Consider the following 14,097-nt stretch of genomic DNA (forward strand, 5'->3'; position numbering starts at 1 on the left):
GCAAAACATCAGGATTTATAGACCGTTAGTTTAATCTGTGTTTCTGGTTTTGACAATTTCTTTATTGTTTACTTTGATCTGGTCTTAATTCATTCATCTACGTGTGTTAACTTCTGTGCATTAGAGTTGGGTTCCTTAAAATAGTTGAAAGTTTTTTCCTTTCGTCTGGTTTCCCCGTGTCTTAGTTTTGTTTCTTTCTCCTTTTCTTCACCCTCCCAGCTGTTTTTCATCTCCTCATTTCCTCTGCCTGCGCTCCCTCTCTCCCAGCTGCCTCTACTCTCCTTTGATTGCTCCTTTGTCACGTTTCCTTCAGTACTTAAGATATTCAGTTTGCATTAATCCTCTCTGGTTCCTCTGTTGATCTTCGTGACTTATTCCATGCTTTGCTCCGCTTGTCCAGCTGTTGCTACCTGCTATTTGTCTGTAAGTTTTCTCATTAGTTTCACTAAATATGTCTTCCATGACAACTCCAAGCTTCTGTCTGCCTGTCATACCACAAAATACAACACAAAAGACTGAGGGAGAGGTTCACCTTCTAGCAGGACAATGACTCCTAATCATACAGTCATGATGGAATGGTTTCAAAGCCCAAGTCCAGATTTTTGGTGCTATTATGCTGCAACTTTTAGATGCATTTCTTCCACAATCAAGTCAAATAAATACTTCTTTTCCTGCCTCACGGAGCCAAATGTCTTGATGGTGATGAGGGATGCATCCACAAGTCCCAGAATAGCGGCTGTGAAGCAATGCACCCTGGTTAGAAAAAGCATATCCACTTGTTAGAATGGCTTGGTCAAAGTCCAGGCTGAAATCTGTGACAAGACTTAAAAATTGCTTTTCACATGGTTATCCATGTAATCTGACTGAGCTTTTGTGATGTGGAAAAAATGTTGAGGGGGTATGAATACTTTTGCGAAGTACTGAATTTCACTGCAGCAAAAACTAAATCATCTTGCATTTCCTTAAAATAGACTGATAGTTAAAAAAAACATCTGAAAAATTACACCAGTGGAAAGATTCAGTCCATCATTGCATGTCAATTCACAACTTTTAACAATTCAAATTGTGCTGTTTGTTTGTGCAACATCAACTCTCCTCCTCAAGTTCCTCCAAAAACCTGTGCTAATCCCTATTTCATAGAGAAATGGAGATGTCTATCTAGTGTTTCCTTATTTTTCTGCAGGAAGGCACTAGGCTTGTTGACTTCCTCTCCCCTCCCTTCCTTCCTTCTCTCCGAAGGTACTCATCTGAAAAATGAGAACAAAGTGATTGTTCCTGTTCTCTTTCTTAAGTCACTTCAAATGCTATCCGTGGACAGGCGGCTCATTGTCAGGAGAGCTGCGGAGCGAGCGAGAGGAAGAGAACTCAGGCTCAGGTACAACAGCAACAAGAGCAGCAGCAGCACTTCAGCCAAAAGCATCACAGAGAGAGGGGGGGAAAAAGCTGGTAAGTTGCACACAGGCTTCCCTGCAGCCTCACAGGACACACTGGCATGACACAGACTGGCACATGAGGAGGGGCTTCACTTTAAATGGATTATTTGGGATGAGTGTGGCAAACAGGCAGGGGTCTCTGCTCACAGCAACTCAAGCAGGAGGAGTGAGGAGGACAGAGTCCAGGAGAGAGAATTCAACTTCTGAGACAGAAAACAATGAAAACTTTGATTTACGTTCGCGGCGGCTCGAAAACCTGAAAAGTGACAGAATAATATTTTTGATAAAACTTGCACCCTGCATTAGGAATATTATTTTTAACACGTCTGCACTTTTTTGTTTTGTTGAATTGCCATTTCCTTGTGTCCCAGCATCAGGAACATTCAAATTATTATAAAGGTCTGCAGAGAGGAGAAATCATTTCATAATTACAAAATGTGTTCATCTGTAAGTTTGCGAATATACAAAAAGTCTGGATGCTCATTTTCAATGATGAAACGTATTTGAGAAACTGATTAAGACAAAAGTTTGTTTTCCTTTTTCTTTTTGTTAGATTCTTTTACAATTTTAACCAGCACTAATTCAGAAATAGGCCAGTGGACCAAACACTAAATAACAACTGGAGATTATAAATGTTGGACTGTTTATCTAATATCTCAAAAAGGTCACATTCTACCTGTAAACTGTTCAGTTTAACTATTATGTTAGAAGACTCTGCAGATTCTCACGAATAAGCTGGAAACGATTACCAGGAATAGAAGGATGATGTTATGAACGACATTGTTTAGAACTGTTTTGAATGCCATGCAGAAGTGAGATAGTTCCCCTTTGACTTTAGTTATCGTTTTCGTCCATCATCTAGAAAATCACACTAAGAGACGGCCGTGAAGATGCCAGCTACATCACTGTTGTGTTATTGTTAGTTATTTGAGTCAGAAAGCCAATTTTAACATGGTGAGAAGTTAGAAAAGTGGACAGTTCTTCTGTGAGTGCACAAATAAAGCTAAGAGATGAACAGAGCATAGAGAAAAGAGATGGAGAAGCGAAAAGGCTGCAGGAGGTAGAGGTGAACATTTCTCAGAGAACTTCCCGATTTCAGACGAGGAGGAGACCTGTGAGAAAGAAGTGAAAGGTTTCAGGTTGAACACCGAAAGATGTGGGTGTCGGCGCCACTCTGCACCCTCGTCAACCTTCACTTTATAAAAAAGCTTCAGAGGAACTGCTCCCCATCTTCAACTGAAACCAGAAGCAGGGTCAGTAGATGAGCTTTTATAAACTGTTCCTCTTAATGATGCGCCTGGAGGTAAAAATAAGCATTGATCAAAAGTAGATCTGCTCAATAACTGTACTTTGTATATTTTAAAACTATTAGCTACTCTTTTTTGATGCCGATTCTGCAGAGCTGTCTCTGATTTGGATCTTTTATATTTCACACCTCTGATTCACCGTACTTGTTTAAATATAATTCAAAATAAAAACTTTAAAATGTCAGATTATGATTTTGTCATGTCTTGCTAAATTGTCCACACTCCTTTAACTCTTTTTTTGTCACAACCACAAATTTCATCATGTGCCCTTTTTGTTAGGGAACATTAGAAACCAAACATGAAGACCAAGATGCACAGCAGACAAGCCAGGAATTAAATAGTGGTGAAGTTTGAAGTACATTTGGGTTAGAAACAAATATCCTGAGCTTTGAACACCTCTCAGATGAACACAACTGGGAACCTACAAAGATATGGCAATAAATCTAAACTGACACTCTGAGCAAGGATAGCATTAATAAACATATAAAAGACTCTTCATAACTCTGGAGGAGCTGCAAAGATCAGGTAAGAGAATCTGTTGATGAGATCAGACACAAATGTAGGAGAGTGAGAAGAGAAAAGTTACTGTTGCAAAGAATGTCGTAAGATTTACCAAATAAGCGGGACAAGGTTTGCCAAGATGAATGAAATTTTTTTTTTTAACTAAAACAATCATCATCCTGAACTTGACATCCCCACAGTGAAACAAATTGATGAGTGGGACATTTCAAGAGGAATGAATAGTTTTCAATGCACTGTAAGAGGACATGTATTCTGTAAAAACAGCTTAGTTAATATAAGAAAACATGAGCTTTTTCTTCTAGGTATTGATAGGTTTTATACCAGAGTAAAAACACGGACTGCAGACTTCCTCTGAAATCTGAAAGCAGACTGACGAACATCAGTGTCTAACACTGGGGTTTCCAAACGTCACATGGCCTAAAATCAAGTCAAAAGGACTTCTGGGCCCTAAAAAACGTCTTACCAACTCAACAATAAACTAAGCATGCAATAATTTAATCCAACAAATGAAGTGGTCGATTTGTTGCTAGAAATTATTTGGAAATCATTTTAAATCCAAAACTTACTGCAGGTTTGCCATGACAAAAGTAACTTTACAAATTTTCTAGGTATCAATTGGGGGAAAAAAAACAGAACACAATTTAATGAATTCTGATCAATAAAATCTTGTTTTGATAATGTTTGCTGTATTTAGCCAAGTTTATAAAATTAACTAAAAGCTGATTTTTGGTGCAGCAAAGCTTGTTTTTGAGTAACAAGAGAATGCAAAAAACACGATTATTTTTTATGTTCCGGCTCAATTGTAAGATAATTTTACTTTGTGATAATTTTGTCCTGATTTAAAATATAAAGTCCACATCAAAAATCTGTACTTTGGGGTCAAATTTGTATCTCTCTCGATAATACCCCCCACCAGTGACGTGCGGTCAGGTGAGGCAGAGCAGAACATTTAGCACATTCAGAGGCTGAATGTTCTGCTCTTTGTGTGGGAAATATCTGAGTGTTTTTTTTTTTTTTGTTGTTTTTTGTGGTGGTGGTGTCGGTTGCTATGGCAACGAGTCTGCGCGTAGCTGCGCTGATACAGAGAGCGAGAAAGAAGTGGTTTTGAGTTGTACTTTAATGGTTTTTCCCTTTGCTGTGGAGCACAGCACAACATTAATAACATCTACATGTCCAAGTTTGATTGAGTTAAAAGGAATTATTCTACGGCGGCAGCGCGGCTGTACATGACATGTAAAATAATTGTCTTTTTGCCGTCCAGCTTTGTCCGCATGCGCGGAATTTCCTCATGTAAACAATAACATGCAGGGGGTCTATATTTGTAAATATGATTATTTTTAAGTCAGTGCTTCACCATCTATGAACCTCACTGCACGTCACTGCCCCCCACACTTTGGACACCCCAGGCCTAACAGCTGCTTGTTCTGTTTTCTGTAGAATAATGATGGAGAAAGACACTGTGAACTTCTCACCACGTGAAAGTCCTTCTCAAGGAGACAGGCTTAGACAAGCACCTCCGCGGGGTTTCTACTTGGGTCAAGCCCCGCTTTATATAAAGCCCCCAAGATTCTCTTTACCCGGTTACCCCACCATAGACCCTTACAGTGCTCTCACCACGCCGGCGTTCTTCTCTGTACCCGGCCTCGGGTACGTTCCCAAAGAAGGATTCCCAAAAAAGAAGAGGCTTCATCTCAAAGCGGGCGCCCAGGGGGAAGAGTCGCCTGATGGACAACAGGAGGAGGCAGAAGAGAGCAGGAGCAAGAAGAAGCTAGACATCTCTCATGTCCCCTTTTCACTCCCACCTTGCTCCATTTCCTCCACGTCCTCTCGACCAATACCTGGGATGATTGAGCTGAATAGGCTGCAGCTTCACAGCAGATCAGGAGGTTTGAGTCTCCCTGTGCAGGTGAAGCAGGAGCCCCCCAGTCCGTCCTCTCTTTGGCCTTCCTCCCCTCTCCATCTCCACCCGCCTTACTTCCCTCCTCTTTCTCACGGCCATTTCCCATACCCCTTCTTCATGCCTGGCCCAGTCATGCACATCCCACCCAGTCCCTTCTACCCCAGACAGGACCCTCGCTCCAGCAAGGCCCCACGTGACGAAGCTCCCCGAGGTGAGCTCACCAACGCCGAGAAGGCAGGTCTCAACGTCCATGTAGATGACAGCTACTACGTGGACGTCGGCGGCGACCAGAAGAGATGGAAGTGCCGGATGTGTGAAAAGTCCTACACATCCAAGTACAACCTGGTCACGCACATCTTGGGCCACAACGGGATCAAGCCGCACGGCTGTCACCTCTGTGGGAAGCTGTTCAAGCAGCTCAGCCACCTGCACACTCACCTCCTCACACACCAGGGCATGAGACCTCACAAGTGCCAGGTGTGCCACAAAGCTTTCACCCAGACGAGCCACCTGAAGAGACACATGATGCAGCACAGCGACGTGAAGCCATACAGGTAGATATCTGGCAAATATCTTAATTCACTTCAAATAAGACAAAACTAACTTACAGATAACTTTTCAGCAAGATATTGGAATTTGTTTGAAGTAACTTAATATTGATGAAAAGTACTAGTGTTAAAACAAACTCCTGTCCTATATCTTGCTGAAAAGCTACTTGTAAGTTACTTTTGTCTTATTTGAGGATATTTAAACTAGAAACTAAAGCAAAATTATTTGGTAATATTTTGTGTTTTTGCAGTGCAGGTAAAATTCAGCTCTTTATTTCCACTCTGCTGTCATTTTAACACACATTCTCTTACTCCTGCAGCTGCAGTGTGTGTGGCAGAGGCTTCGCTTATCCCAGCGAGCTTCGTGCCCACGAGTTGAAGCACGAAAAAGGGCAGGAGAATGTGTGTGTGGAGTGTGGTCTGGACTTCCCCACCCTGGCCCAGCTCAAGAGACATCTGACAGTTCATCGTGGTCCCACCTTGTACAGGTGATTACAAAATCCTTCCAAAAGATATTTATGATGTTGCCTGGTTTATAAAAATTTTTTAAAAAGCCCCTTGTTCTACGCTTTACTTTGTAGATAGCGTTACTAGACTCTTGGCTATGGAGAAACACTTAAAAGTATGCATTTCTTCGTCCTTTCTGCACGGTTGAATAAAACCATCTTCGGTTCCTGCAGGTGCACAGAGTGCCAGAAAACTTTCCAGTACCCGAGTCAGCTTCAGAACCACATGATGAAACACAAGGACATCAGACCGTACATCTGTAGCGAATGTGGGATGGAGTTCATCCAGTCGCACCACCTGAAGCAGCACACCCTCACTCACAAAGTAGGTTCAAAAGGATGGGAATACAAAACAGAAACCATCATATTTGAAAGAAGAGGACAGCAAAATGCAAATTTTAAGCTTCAGCAAATCCATGTATGATTTTATAACCTTACAGATGATTAAAGAAAAATGGAAGTATTTTTCTCATGCTTATTTGTCTGGAAATTAAACTACCCACCCAATACTTCCTCCTTGTGAACTGTTTATTTTAAAAAGAAGCATTGCAGTAAAAGAAAACAAATATCTTTATTATTCATGCCAGTAAACATAAGGGAAATTCCAGCAATTAAATTTCAGGTAAGAATACATCCAGTAATGCATGAATCAGTGCAATTTCTTCAACGTAAGATCAATACTTAAAATTTTAACAAGTACATTTTACTCTTTAGCTGTTATTGATGCCAAGAATGTTTTACTTGTAGGGTGGCCATAAATTCATTACAGCTTGCCTTTGCTATGGCATTATAAAAACACAGTGTTTGCTGCATATTTAATGTTTTTACTGTAAATGTTGAATAAACATTGTTCATTCAATATTTTTGCACTGAGCAGTGCAAAATATTTGTACATTAAACATCATAGAGCTAGGGTATCAAACTCATATCAAAATTACGAATGTCCTCAAAGGGCCAGTTGTTCCAGGATGTGTTGGTAATGGTAAATTTAGCAAATTGTTTAAAATATTAATAAACACCTGCCTCTGCATTTTATGAGTACTTCTTGAAATTAAATCAACCTATCACATTGAATTTGGCAGTACACAAATAAAACTGCTCTGATTTGATTGATAATATTGAATCACACAACTGTTATCTTGAAAGCTCCATTTATGTGACCAGATTTGGCCCCCGGGCCTGGAGTTTGACACGTGTGATGTTGAGTTTCTGTCCAGAGCTTGACATTTTCTAAGCTAAATTTAAACAACAGATTTATTTTCACCTCTCATGTTCTTGCTCTATAGGGGGTGAAGGAGCACAAGTGTCGCATCTGCGGCCGCGAGTTCACACTGTTGGCCAACATGAAGCGCCACGTCCTCATCCACACCAACATACGGGCCTACCAGTGCCACATGTGCTTCAAGAGCTTCGTCCAGAAGCAGACTCTCAAGGCTCACATGATCGTCCACTCGGACATCAAGCCCTATAAATGCAAGGTTGGTCAAAAGTTGGTCTGAGGAGGAGACATTTGGATGTATATTTTTTATATTCTTGTAACTTTTCTTTTGTGCACAAAAAAATCGCTGAAGAGTCATGGGGTCTCGACAAACTCAATGCAGAAAAAGGATACAGAGGATTTTATTAATGTGCCAAGTGATAACTAACATTTGTGTGGAAAAGGTGAATTGTTTTGCATGCACAATACTTAATAACTAAATGGATCTTTCTAGTTTAGCCCTGTTAGGTAAAGGTAATTGAGGATCTGGCTTTATTGTAAGGATAAACCATTCCAACCAATCTGAGGTGTTCCCTGCTGTCAAAGAAAGTTCCTTCTTTTCTGGAGTGACCTATGTGTTACAAGCGCTGAAACGATGACCAGATAGCAAAGAGGCTCATGGGAGTGGGAGCCTCCTCGTCCATAGGAAGGATATACCGGTGCAAACCGCCTTTCTAACAATGGCCCCCCCAGTCTCCCCAGAGAACAGGGCCCACAAATAGATTTCATCTCGCTTTCTCTGCTGCTCGAGGGAGCTTCCTGTTTTCTCACGGTCCTCTTGGACAGTTTACAGTCCCTCTCTCCTCCTGAAGGAAAGGACCACCCTAATAAAAAAGAATGCAGAGGAAGGACAGCGCAGGAGTTGCCCTTCCCTGTTCTCCTCCTGGCCCTGTCTCAGGGTTGCTTCCTCTCTCTTTCTCCCTCTGGCGCTTTCTGTTTTTCTTGTGCGTTTCTTGTGGGGGTGTGTTTGTGTGTGTGTGTGTTAGAAGTGAGAGAGGGAGGGTGAAGACAGAGAGGAAAACAGAAAAACAAGGATAGAGGGAGGAAGAAAGGGTGTGTGTCCTATTGTCTGCACATTCATTCATGATTACGTGTTGCTTTGCTATTCTGCATGCTGTGATCTAACAGAGAGGAAAAGTCTGAGATTAGCTTTGAGATGCTGCAGAGAAATAAGTTTGCTGAAGTGACATAAGTACAGTTTCATTATTTCTGTTATTTTTTATTTTTATGGCAAATGAATGTTAGTTTTGTGTATTTAATACAACTTCCATTAAAAATATTCTGTAAAGTTTTGCTGCTGCAGGCAAATCTTAACATCCATTAAAGTGTAGGACCTTAAATATTAATCTACTTGCATTTTATCATAAGATTAGTTTGCCAGTTCAAGTTGGCATAAACATAATATCATTAAAATCAGCAAGGAAAGATAAAGAAATATTGCATATTTGATAGGTCTAAATGTAAGAATAACATCTAACATGTCCATGAATTAGCTTAACCTTAAAATTCTGGAATACAAAATTAAATTTCAAACTCTATTTTTTGTTACACTTGTGGACACAAAATCATTGTTGATGTTGAATACAGTGAGTAAATCCCTTACAATTGAGCGATATTGCAAGGAAAGTACGTAACAAGCATCCTGCAAAAGACTCAACTGGATTCAGAACAGCTAGAAGCAGCATTAGCATCTCTCTAGCAAATCAGAAACCTTACATCGCATGTAATCTCTTCTCTTTCAGCTTTGTGGGAAGGAATTTAACAGAATGCACAATCTAATGGGACACATGCATCTTCACTCGGACAGCAAACCCTTCAAATGCCTCTACTGCCCCAGCAAGTTCACTTTGAAGGGGAACCTCACCAGACACATGAAGGTTAAACACGGAGTCATGGACAGAGGGCTGGATGAAAGATGTAAGTAGGAAAATACTGGAAGGATTTAACATTTTCGCCAGTAAAAGTCGGTAAATGTTTTAACATTTCCTTAATCTTAGTGTTTCGTCAAAGAGGACGCCTCTGCCTGAACAGATCCATGGGCCTCATCTCCCACTATAGCCAAGAGGAACCGTTCGACCTCTCCCAGAAAGCTCCAAGCTTGCCGAGCCTCCGTCTCTCACAGTCTGATGGCGAAAGCATCCCAGGAAGCTCCTGTCAGGAGGAGGATGAGGAGAGTTTGTACAGAAGGAGCCAGTACAGTCCAGAGGTGGATCAGCAAGAGCCCCCAGGCGCGGACCAGTACATTTCTGACCTTAAGGAGGGAGAGGACGGTCGGGTTGATGAACTTCGAACTGGCAAGATGCCGAAACTAAAGAAGTACCTGGATAGTTCAGAGGACGAGTCTTTGGAAGGAGAGAAAAAATCACAAGGTCAGTTTGGTAATACACGCCGCCTCGTACAGTCAGAATCATCTGATGAATCTGATGAAGAGGTGCATGAGCAGGGATACACTGAAAGAGTCCGCTCCGAGTCATTTGACTATGACTCGATTTCAGAAGACGAGCGCGAGGAAAGCGAACAGCCGCCGGATGGTAGTTATGAAGGCATCGACGTAACAGAGGAAAACTGAAAGAGAGTTGATAGAGCACACAAAGAAATTACAAGTTAGACCACGAGTTACAGAGTGTGGAAAATCTGTCAATGGCAAAAGTGAGTTGAAGCAAATTTACACTTTTAGTATTAATAACCATACAAAGACAATAAATATTTATTTTGTCTGACATTAAATCAGACAAAACCTGTCCTACTTTTGGTCAGATACAATTTTCCAAATGGTTTCTATGTGCCGGAAATAGCAAGATTCCTTATATACTTTATTACTTTCTTTCAAATCGACATACATTAATATCATAATTCCTTTAAACAACTGGAGAAAAAGGTTAAATGACGATGCTATGGCGCCATAAGATCTTGAGATAGAAATCCACAACCTTTGAATTAATTTAACTTACAGCTGTGAAATCAACATCTCAAACACACCAATTCATTTGTGACATAAATTAATAAATGGAATAAAATTTTAAAATGAGACATTCGGAAGAAAATTGTGGACAATTTCAAGATGCCCAACAGTGTTCATCTGTTCAAAAATAAAATAAAGGGAATGTCCAGAAAAAGTTCAGACATTATGTTTTTGTGTGATATTCAATTGTATTTTTAAATCTAACATATTGTGTTTATATGCAGATCAGAAAATACACATGGATGCTTAAAGCTGTGAATTGCTACCAATATCAGACATTGGGAATATATTTTGATTTATAAATGGGAATTAATTTGTAAATATAATGAAAGATTTATTTAATGTACTATTTTTTACAAATCAATTTTCAATGTTCATATAATTTTGCTTTAACTATGACTGAATTGTGTTGCTTAGTATGTTTGAAGACTGTTTTTGTGGGAGATCATGCTAAAACTAAACCAATCAGGTTCTAACTGCACAAATTTGACTTTTTGTGTAATAAACTGTGATTTAGTTTCTTTAGTGTCTAAATTCTGAATCTGTATGATTTAAGAAGATTATTTTTCTCATTTGCTGTGTGGGTTTTCTATCCTACTGCTGTTAAATTGTAGCAATAACATGTTTCTACTGAATAAACCCAAACCTGCAAATTCTGTTTTTTTTTGTTTGTTTTTTTGAAGTAATTTTAAAGATAGCATTAGGTTTTCATCCTGTCTGACTTCACCAAACATTAGATGGTTGCTGCAAGTTTCAAAAAGCTTGCATTGCTCCCTCTGCTTCTCTTTCAAAGCAGAGGAAGAGGAAGAGAAAACACCTATCCCCTTCTGTCTTTTAGGTTGTGATCAAACAGTGACGGACACAGTGGGTGTCCCAGACAAAAGCTTTGTGTCTGTGCGACTCAGAGTAAAGCATTGTTACTCCTCATTGCAGAAGAATCTACTAAAATAAAAATACTACTTTGCTAAAGGCTGATGCCTGAACAACAGTTTCCACTCTAATTAATACCTGACTGTGCAGAACAACTCACACACACCTTCCTGCATTAGAAAGCAATAAATGCAACTTAGTGTTTGTGTTGTTTCACATCACTCGTTTCCACCTCCCGATCGTGCCAGTTCAGGTAAATGCAGTCATTTCTTGTTAGGTGAAATGCAGAACAGCAGCTTCTCCATTTCTGTCCAGCCACGACCACCGTGTCCCAGCGGGCGAAACTGCAAACAGTTTGAGGAAGTTCTCACATCCTCCTCCTCTTTCCTTTCCTCACCTACACTTTTCAATCCCAGCCCCTTGCTTCGAGAAAAAAAAAAAAAAACCACAAACGGTGCATATCTGTCGTCAGCAGTCAGCTCCTCTCAAAGGAATCTCATTGTCTCGTGTGTGTGTGTGTGTGTGTGTGTGTGTGTGTGTGTGTGTGTGTGTGTGTGTGTGTGTGTGTGTGTGTGTGTGTAACCAGTTCCAGCTTGGAGGTTTGATGAAAGGTAGATTTTTACACGGTGATGCCGTCAGTATGATGCTTTTTCATGAACTGAAACTTAGGAGAGAATGAGAAGTCAAAGAATATGCAGAAATGCACTGCAGGTAGGGGTTTTTCCTCAGAAAAAGTACATACTCCATCAAAGTGGAGAGATTCTGTAGAACAGATAGAAAAAGAGGTTTTAACTTGAGTAATTTTTTTAGATGGCAACTTTATACTTTCACTTCAGCAAAAGTATACTGATGTAGCACTAGTGTTACTTAAATAACCTTTTTGAACACTACCCACCTATGATCATCACAAACAATTTGGATGTCGTGTAAATGTGCAGTATATCTTACCAGCCATCTCAGAAAGTGAAACAGTCATTTTATAAGAATTCATTACAGTGAAATATTTCCAGCTTTCATTTTTTGCAATTTTGATGATTATGACCTAAAGGGGGCTGCACAGTGGCACAGTTGGTAGCACTGTTGCCTTACAGCAAGGTTCGATTCCCATGCATGCGTGGGTTCTCTCCGGATACTCCGGCTTCTTCCCACAGTCCAAAAACATGACTGTCAGGTTAATTGGTCTCTCTAGGTGTGAGTGTGTGTGTGCATGGGTGTTTGTCCTGTCTGTCTCTGTTGCCCTGCAACAGACTGGACAATAGACTGGAGATAGGCACCATCCTCTTGGATGAATTACTGCATCATTGCGGTATGGCATGGAGGCGATCAGCTTGTAATGTTGGCCTTCAGGTCAACACCTGCCTCTTTGGGTCTGGTGTCTCTCATCTTCCTCTTGACAACAGGCCATAAGGGTTAAAGGTCAGGGGAGTTTGCTGGCCCATCAATAACAGGAACACATGGTCACTGAACCAGCTTTTAGTACCTTTGGCAGTGTGAGCAGGTGCCAAGTCCTGCTGGGAAAATAAAATCAGCATCTCCGTACAGCTTGTCAGCAGAAGGAAACATGAAGTGCTCTAGAATTTCCCGGTAGGCGGCTGCATTGCCTGTGGACTTCAAAAAACACAGTGGACCCAAACCAGCAGGTGACATGGATATAAAACCTAAATAATTAAAAGAAATACATAAAGATAAAAAGGCTAACAAAAAATATGTGTGGGTGTTTGGGGGAAACCCTCATATCTAAGCATGATGAGTTAAAACATTTATGAATTGTCACTTTTTGTAAAAGTTCCTACTACTACTACTACTACTACCTCTAATTGAGTATTTTCTTGAGCTGAAGAAAAGTCTTTGTATCCCTAAGTCATCTAGATCCAGAGGGAGCAAAAACAGACTGCCAGAGGAGCAATGTGTGTCACCTAGCCGACAGAAAAGAGAAAGAAATGACAGCTAGGTGATCAGAGGAAAATTCTTTAAAGTCCTCTGGGAGGCTGAATATAGCAATACGGGGTGAGAGGTTCATGTTTCCAGATAGTACTTTAAGCATGCTGTTGCAGGAAACCTGCCAAAACACTGAACCAGTGGGCAGGAATGAACTATATGAGTGAGGTGTCACGATGAGGTGTGGCACCAGGAATCAACTATGCTATTACAGATTTGTGAAAGAGAGTTGAACATTGTAGAATATTCTAGAAAACTATAACTGAACAAACAGGAAATTGAACTAGTATGGATAGTTTAGTGGCAAATTTCCTACCAGTTGTTTTGCAGGGTGAACCCCAGCTCACCTTTCAAGTTGTTTTGAGCTTAGATAAATGTGGAGAACTGGAGAGAAGTGAGCTATTCAAAATTAAAGGGACACTATTAAGTAAATTTGACTTTTTTGAGCTTTACATCATGTTATATTGTAATTCCCTCATCAAAAACAGACATGGAGTGTTGCCTTGATTCTTTTATGCCTGTTTGAAAAATCTCTTAAATATTGCGTGTCAGCCATTGGGGTGGATAAATGCTGGCTCTCACCAAGCCCCACCTTTTCCACAGAGCTCCTCCTCAGAGCTGCAGTCCCCAGTCGAGCTTCCGCCTCACAGAGCTTCCTTCCCCCACTCAGCTCCTCTAGACTAGCGGCAGCAGCAATTAGTAAACACCTGGTGGAACTGCATCTGCTGTCTCAGTGCAACACTCATAAGAGCAATTTTAAAGGCTTTACTGAGAAACGTTGCTGTGATGACATGCTGAAGGCAGAATGTTGGCAAGAGCAGGAGCTTCTTAAAGAGACACAAGTGTTGAATTG

The 14,097-nt window shown here is 40.6% G+C and overlaps 1 protein-coding gene across 1 annotated transcript; it reads left to right on the forward strand.

Annotated features, from left to right (window-relative positions):
* The first annotated feature begins 1,285 nt into the window (after window positions 1–1,285).
* On the forward strand, window positions 1,286–11,089 carry LOC102232681 (zinc finger protein 366-like). The gene is made up of 7 exons (XM_014468970.2): window positions 1,286–1,446; window positions 4,700–5,716; window positions 6,031–6,198; window positions 6,391–6,541; window positions 7,503–7,694; window positions 9,217–9,391; window positions 9,472–11,089. Exons 2-7 carry the CDS (start codon window positions 4,704–4,706, stop codon window positions 10,041–10,043), a joined length of 2,271 nt encoding a protein of 756 aa, XP_014324456.2. The 5' UTR covers window positions 1,286–1,446; window positions 4,700–4,703; the 3' UTR covers window positions 10,044–11,089.
* The last annotated feature ends 3,008 nt before the right edge of the window (window positions 11,090–14,097 follow it).

This window comes from Xiphophorus maculatus, chromosome 12, assembly GCF_002775205.1.
Source record: "Xiphophorus maculatus strain JP 163 A chromosome 12, X_maculatus-5.0-male, whole genome shotgun sequence".
Taxonomy (NCBI): domain Eukaryota; kingdom Metazoa; phylum Chordata; class Actinopteri; order Cyprinodontiformes; family Poeciliidae; genus Xiphophorus; species Xiphophorus maculatus.

Bases quoted from the DNA above. Each gene is read 5' to 3' on its own strand.
- LOC102232681 (XM_014468970.2), top strand. From the start codon at position 4,704: ATGATGGAGAAAGACACTGTGAACTTCTCACCACGTGAAAGTCCTTCT. The intron at 6,199-6,390 runs GTGATTACAAAA...CGGTTCCTGCAG, and splicing joins CGTGGTCCCACCTTGTACAG to GTGCACAGAGTGCCAGAAAA. The intron at 6,542-7,502 runs GTAGGTTCAAAA...CTTGCTCTATAG, and splicing joins AGCACACCCTCACTCACAAA to GGGGTGAAGGAGCACAAGTG.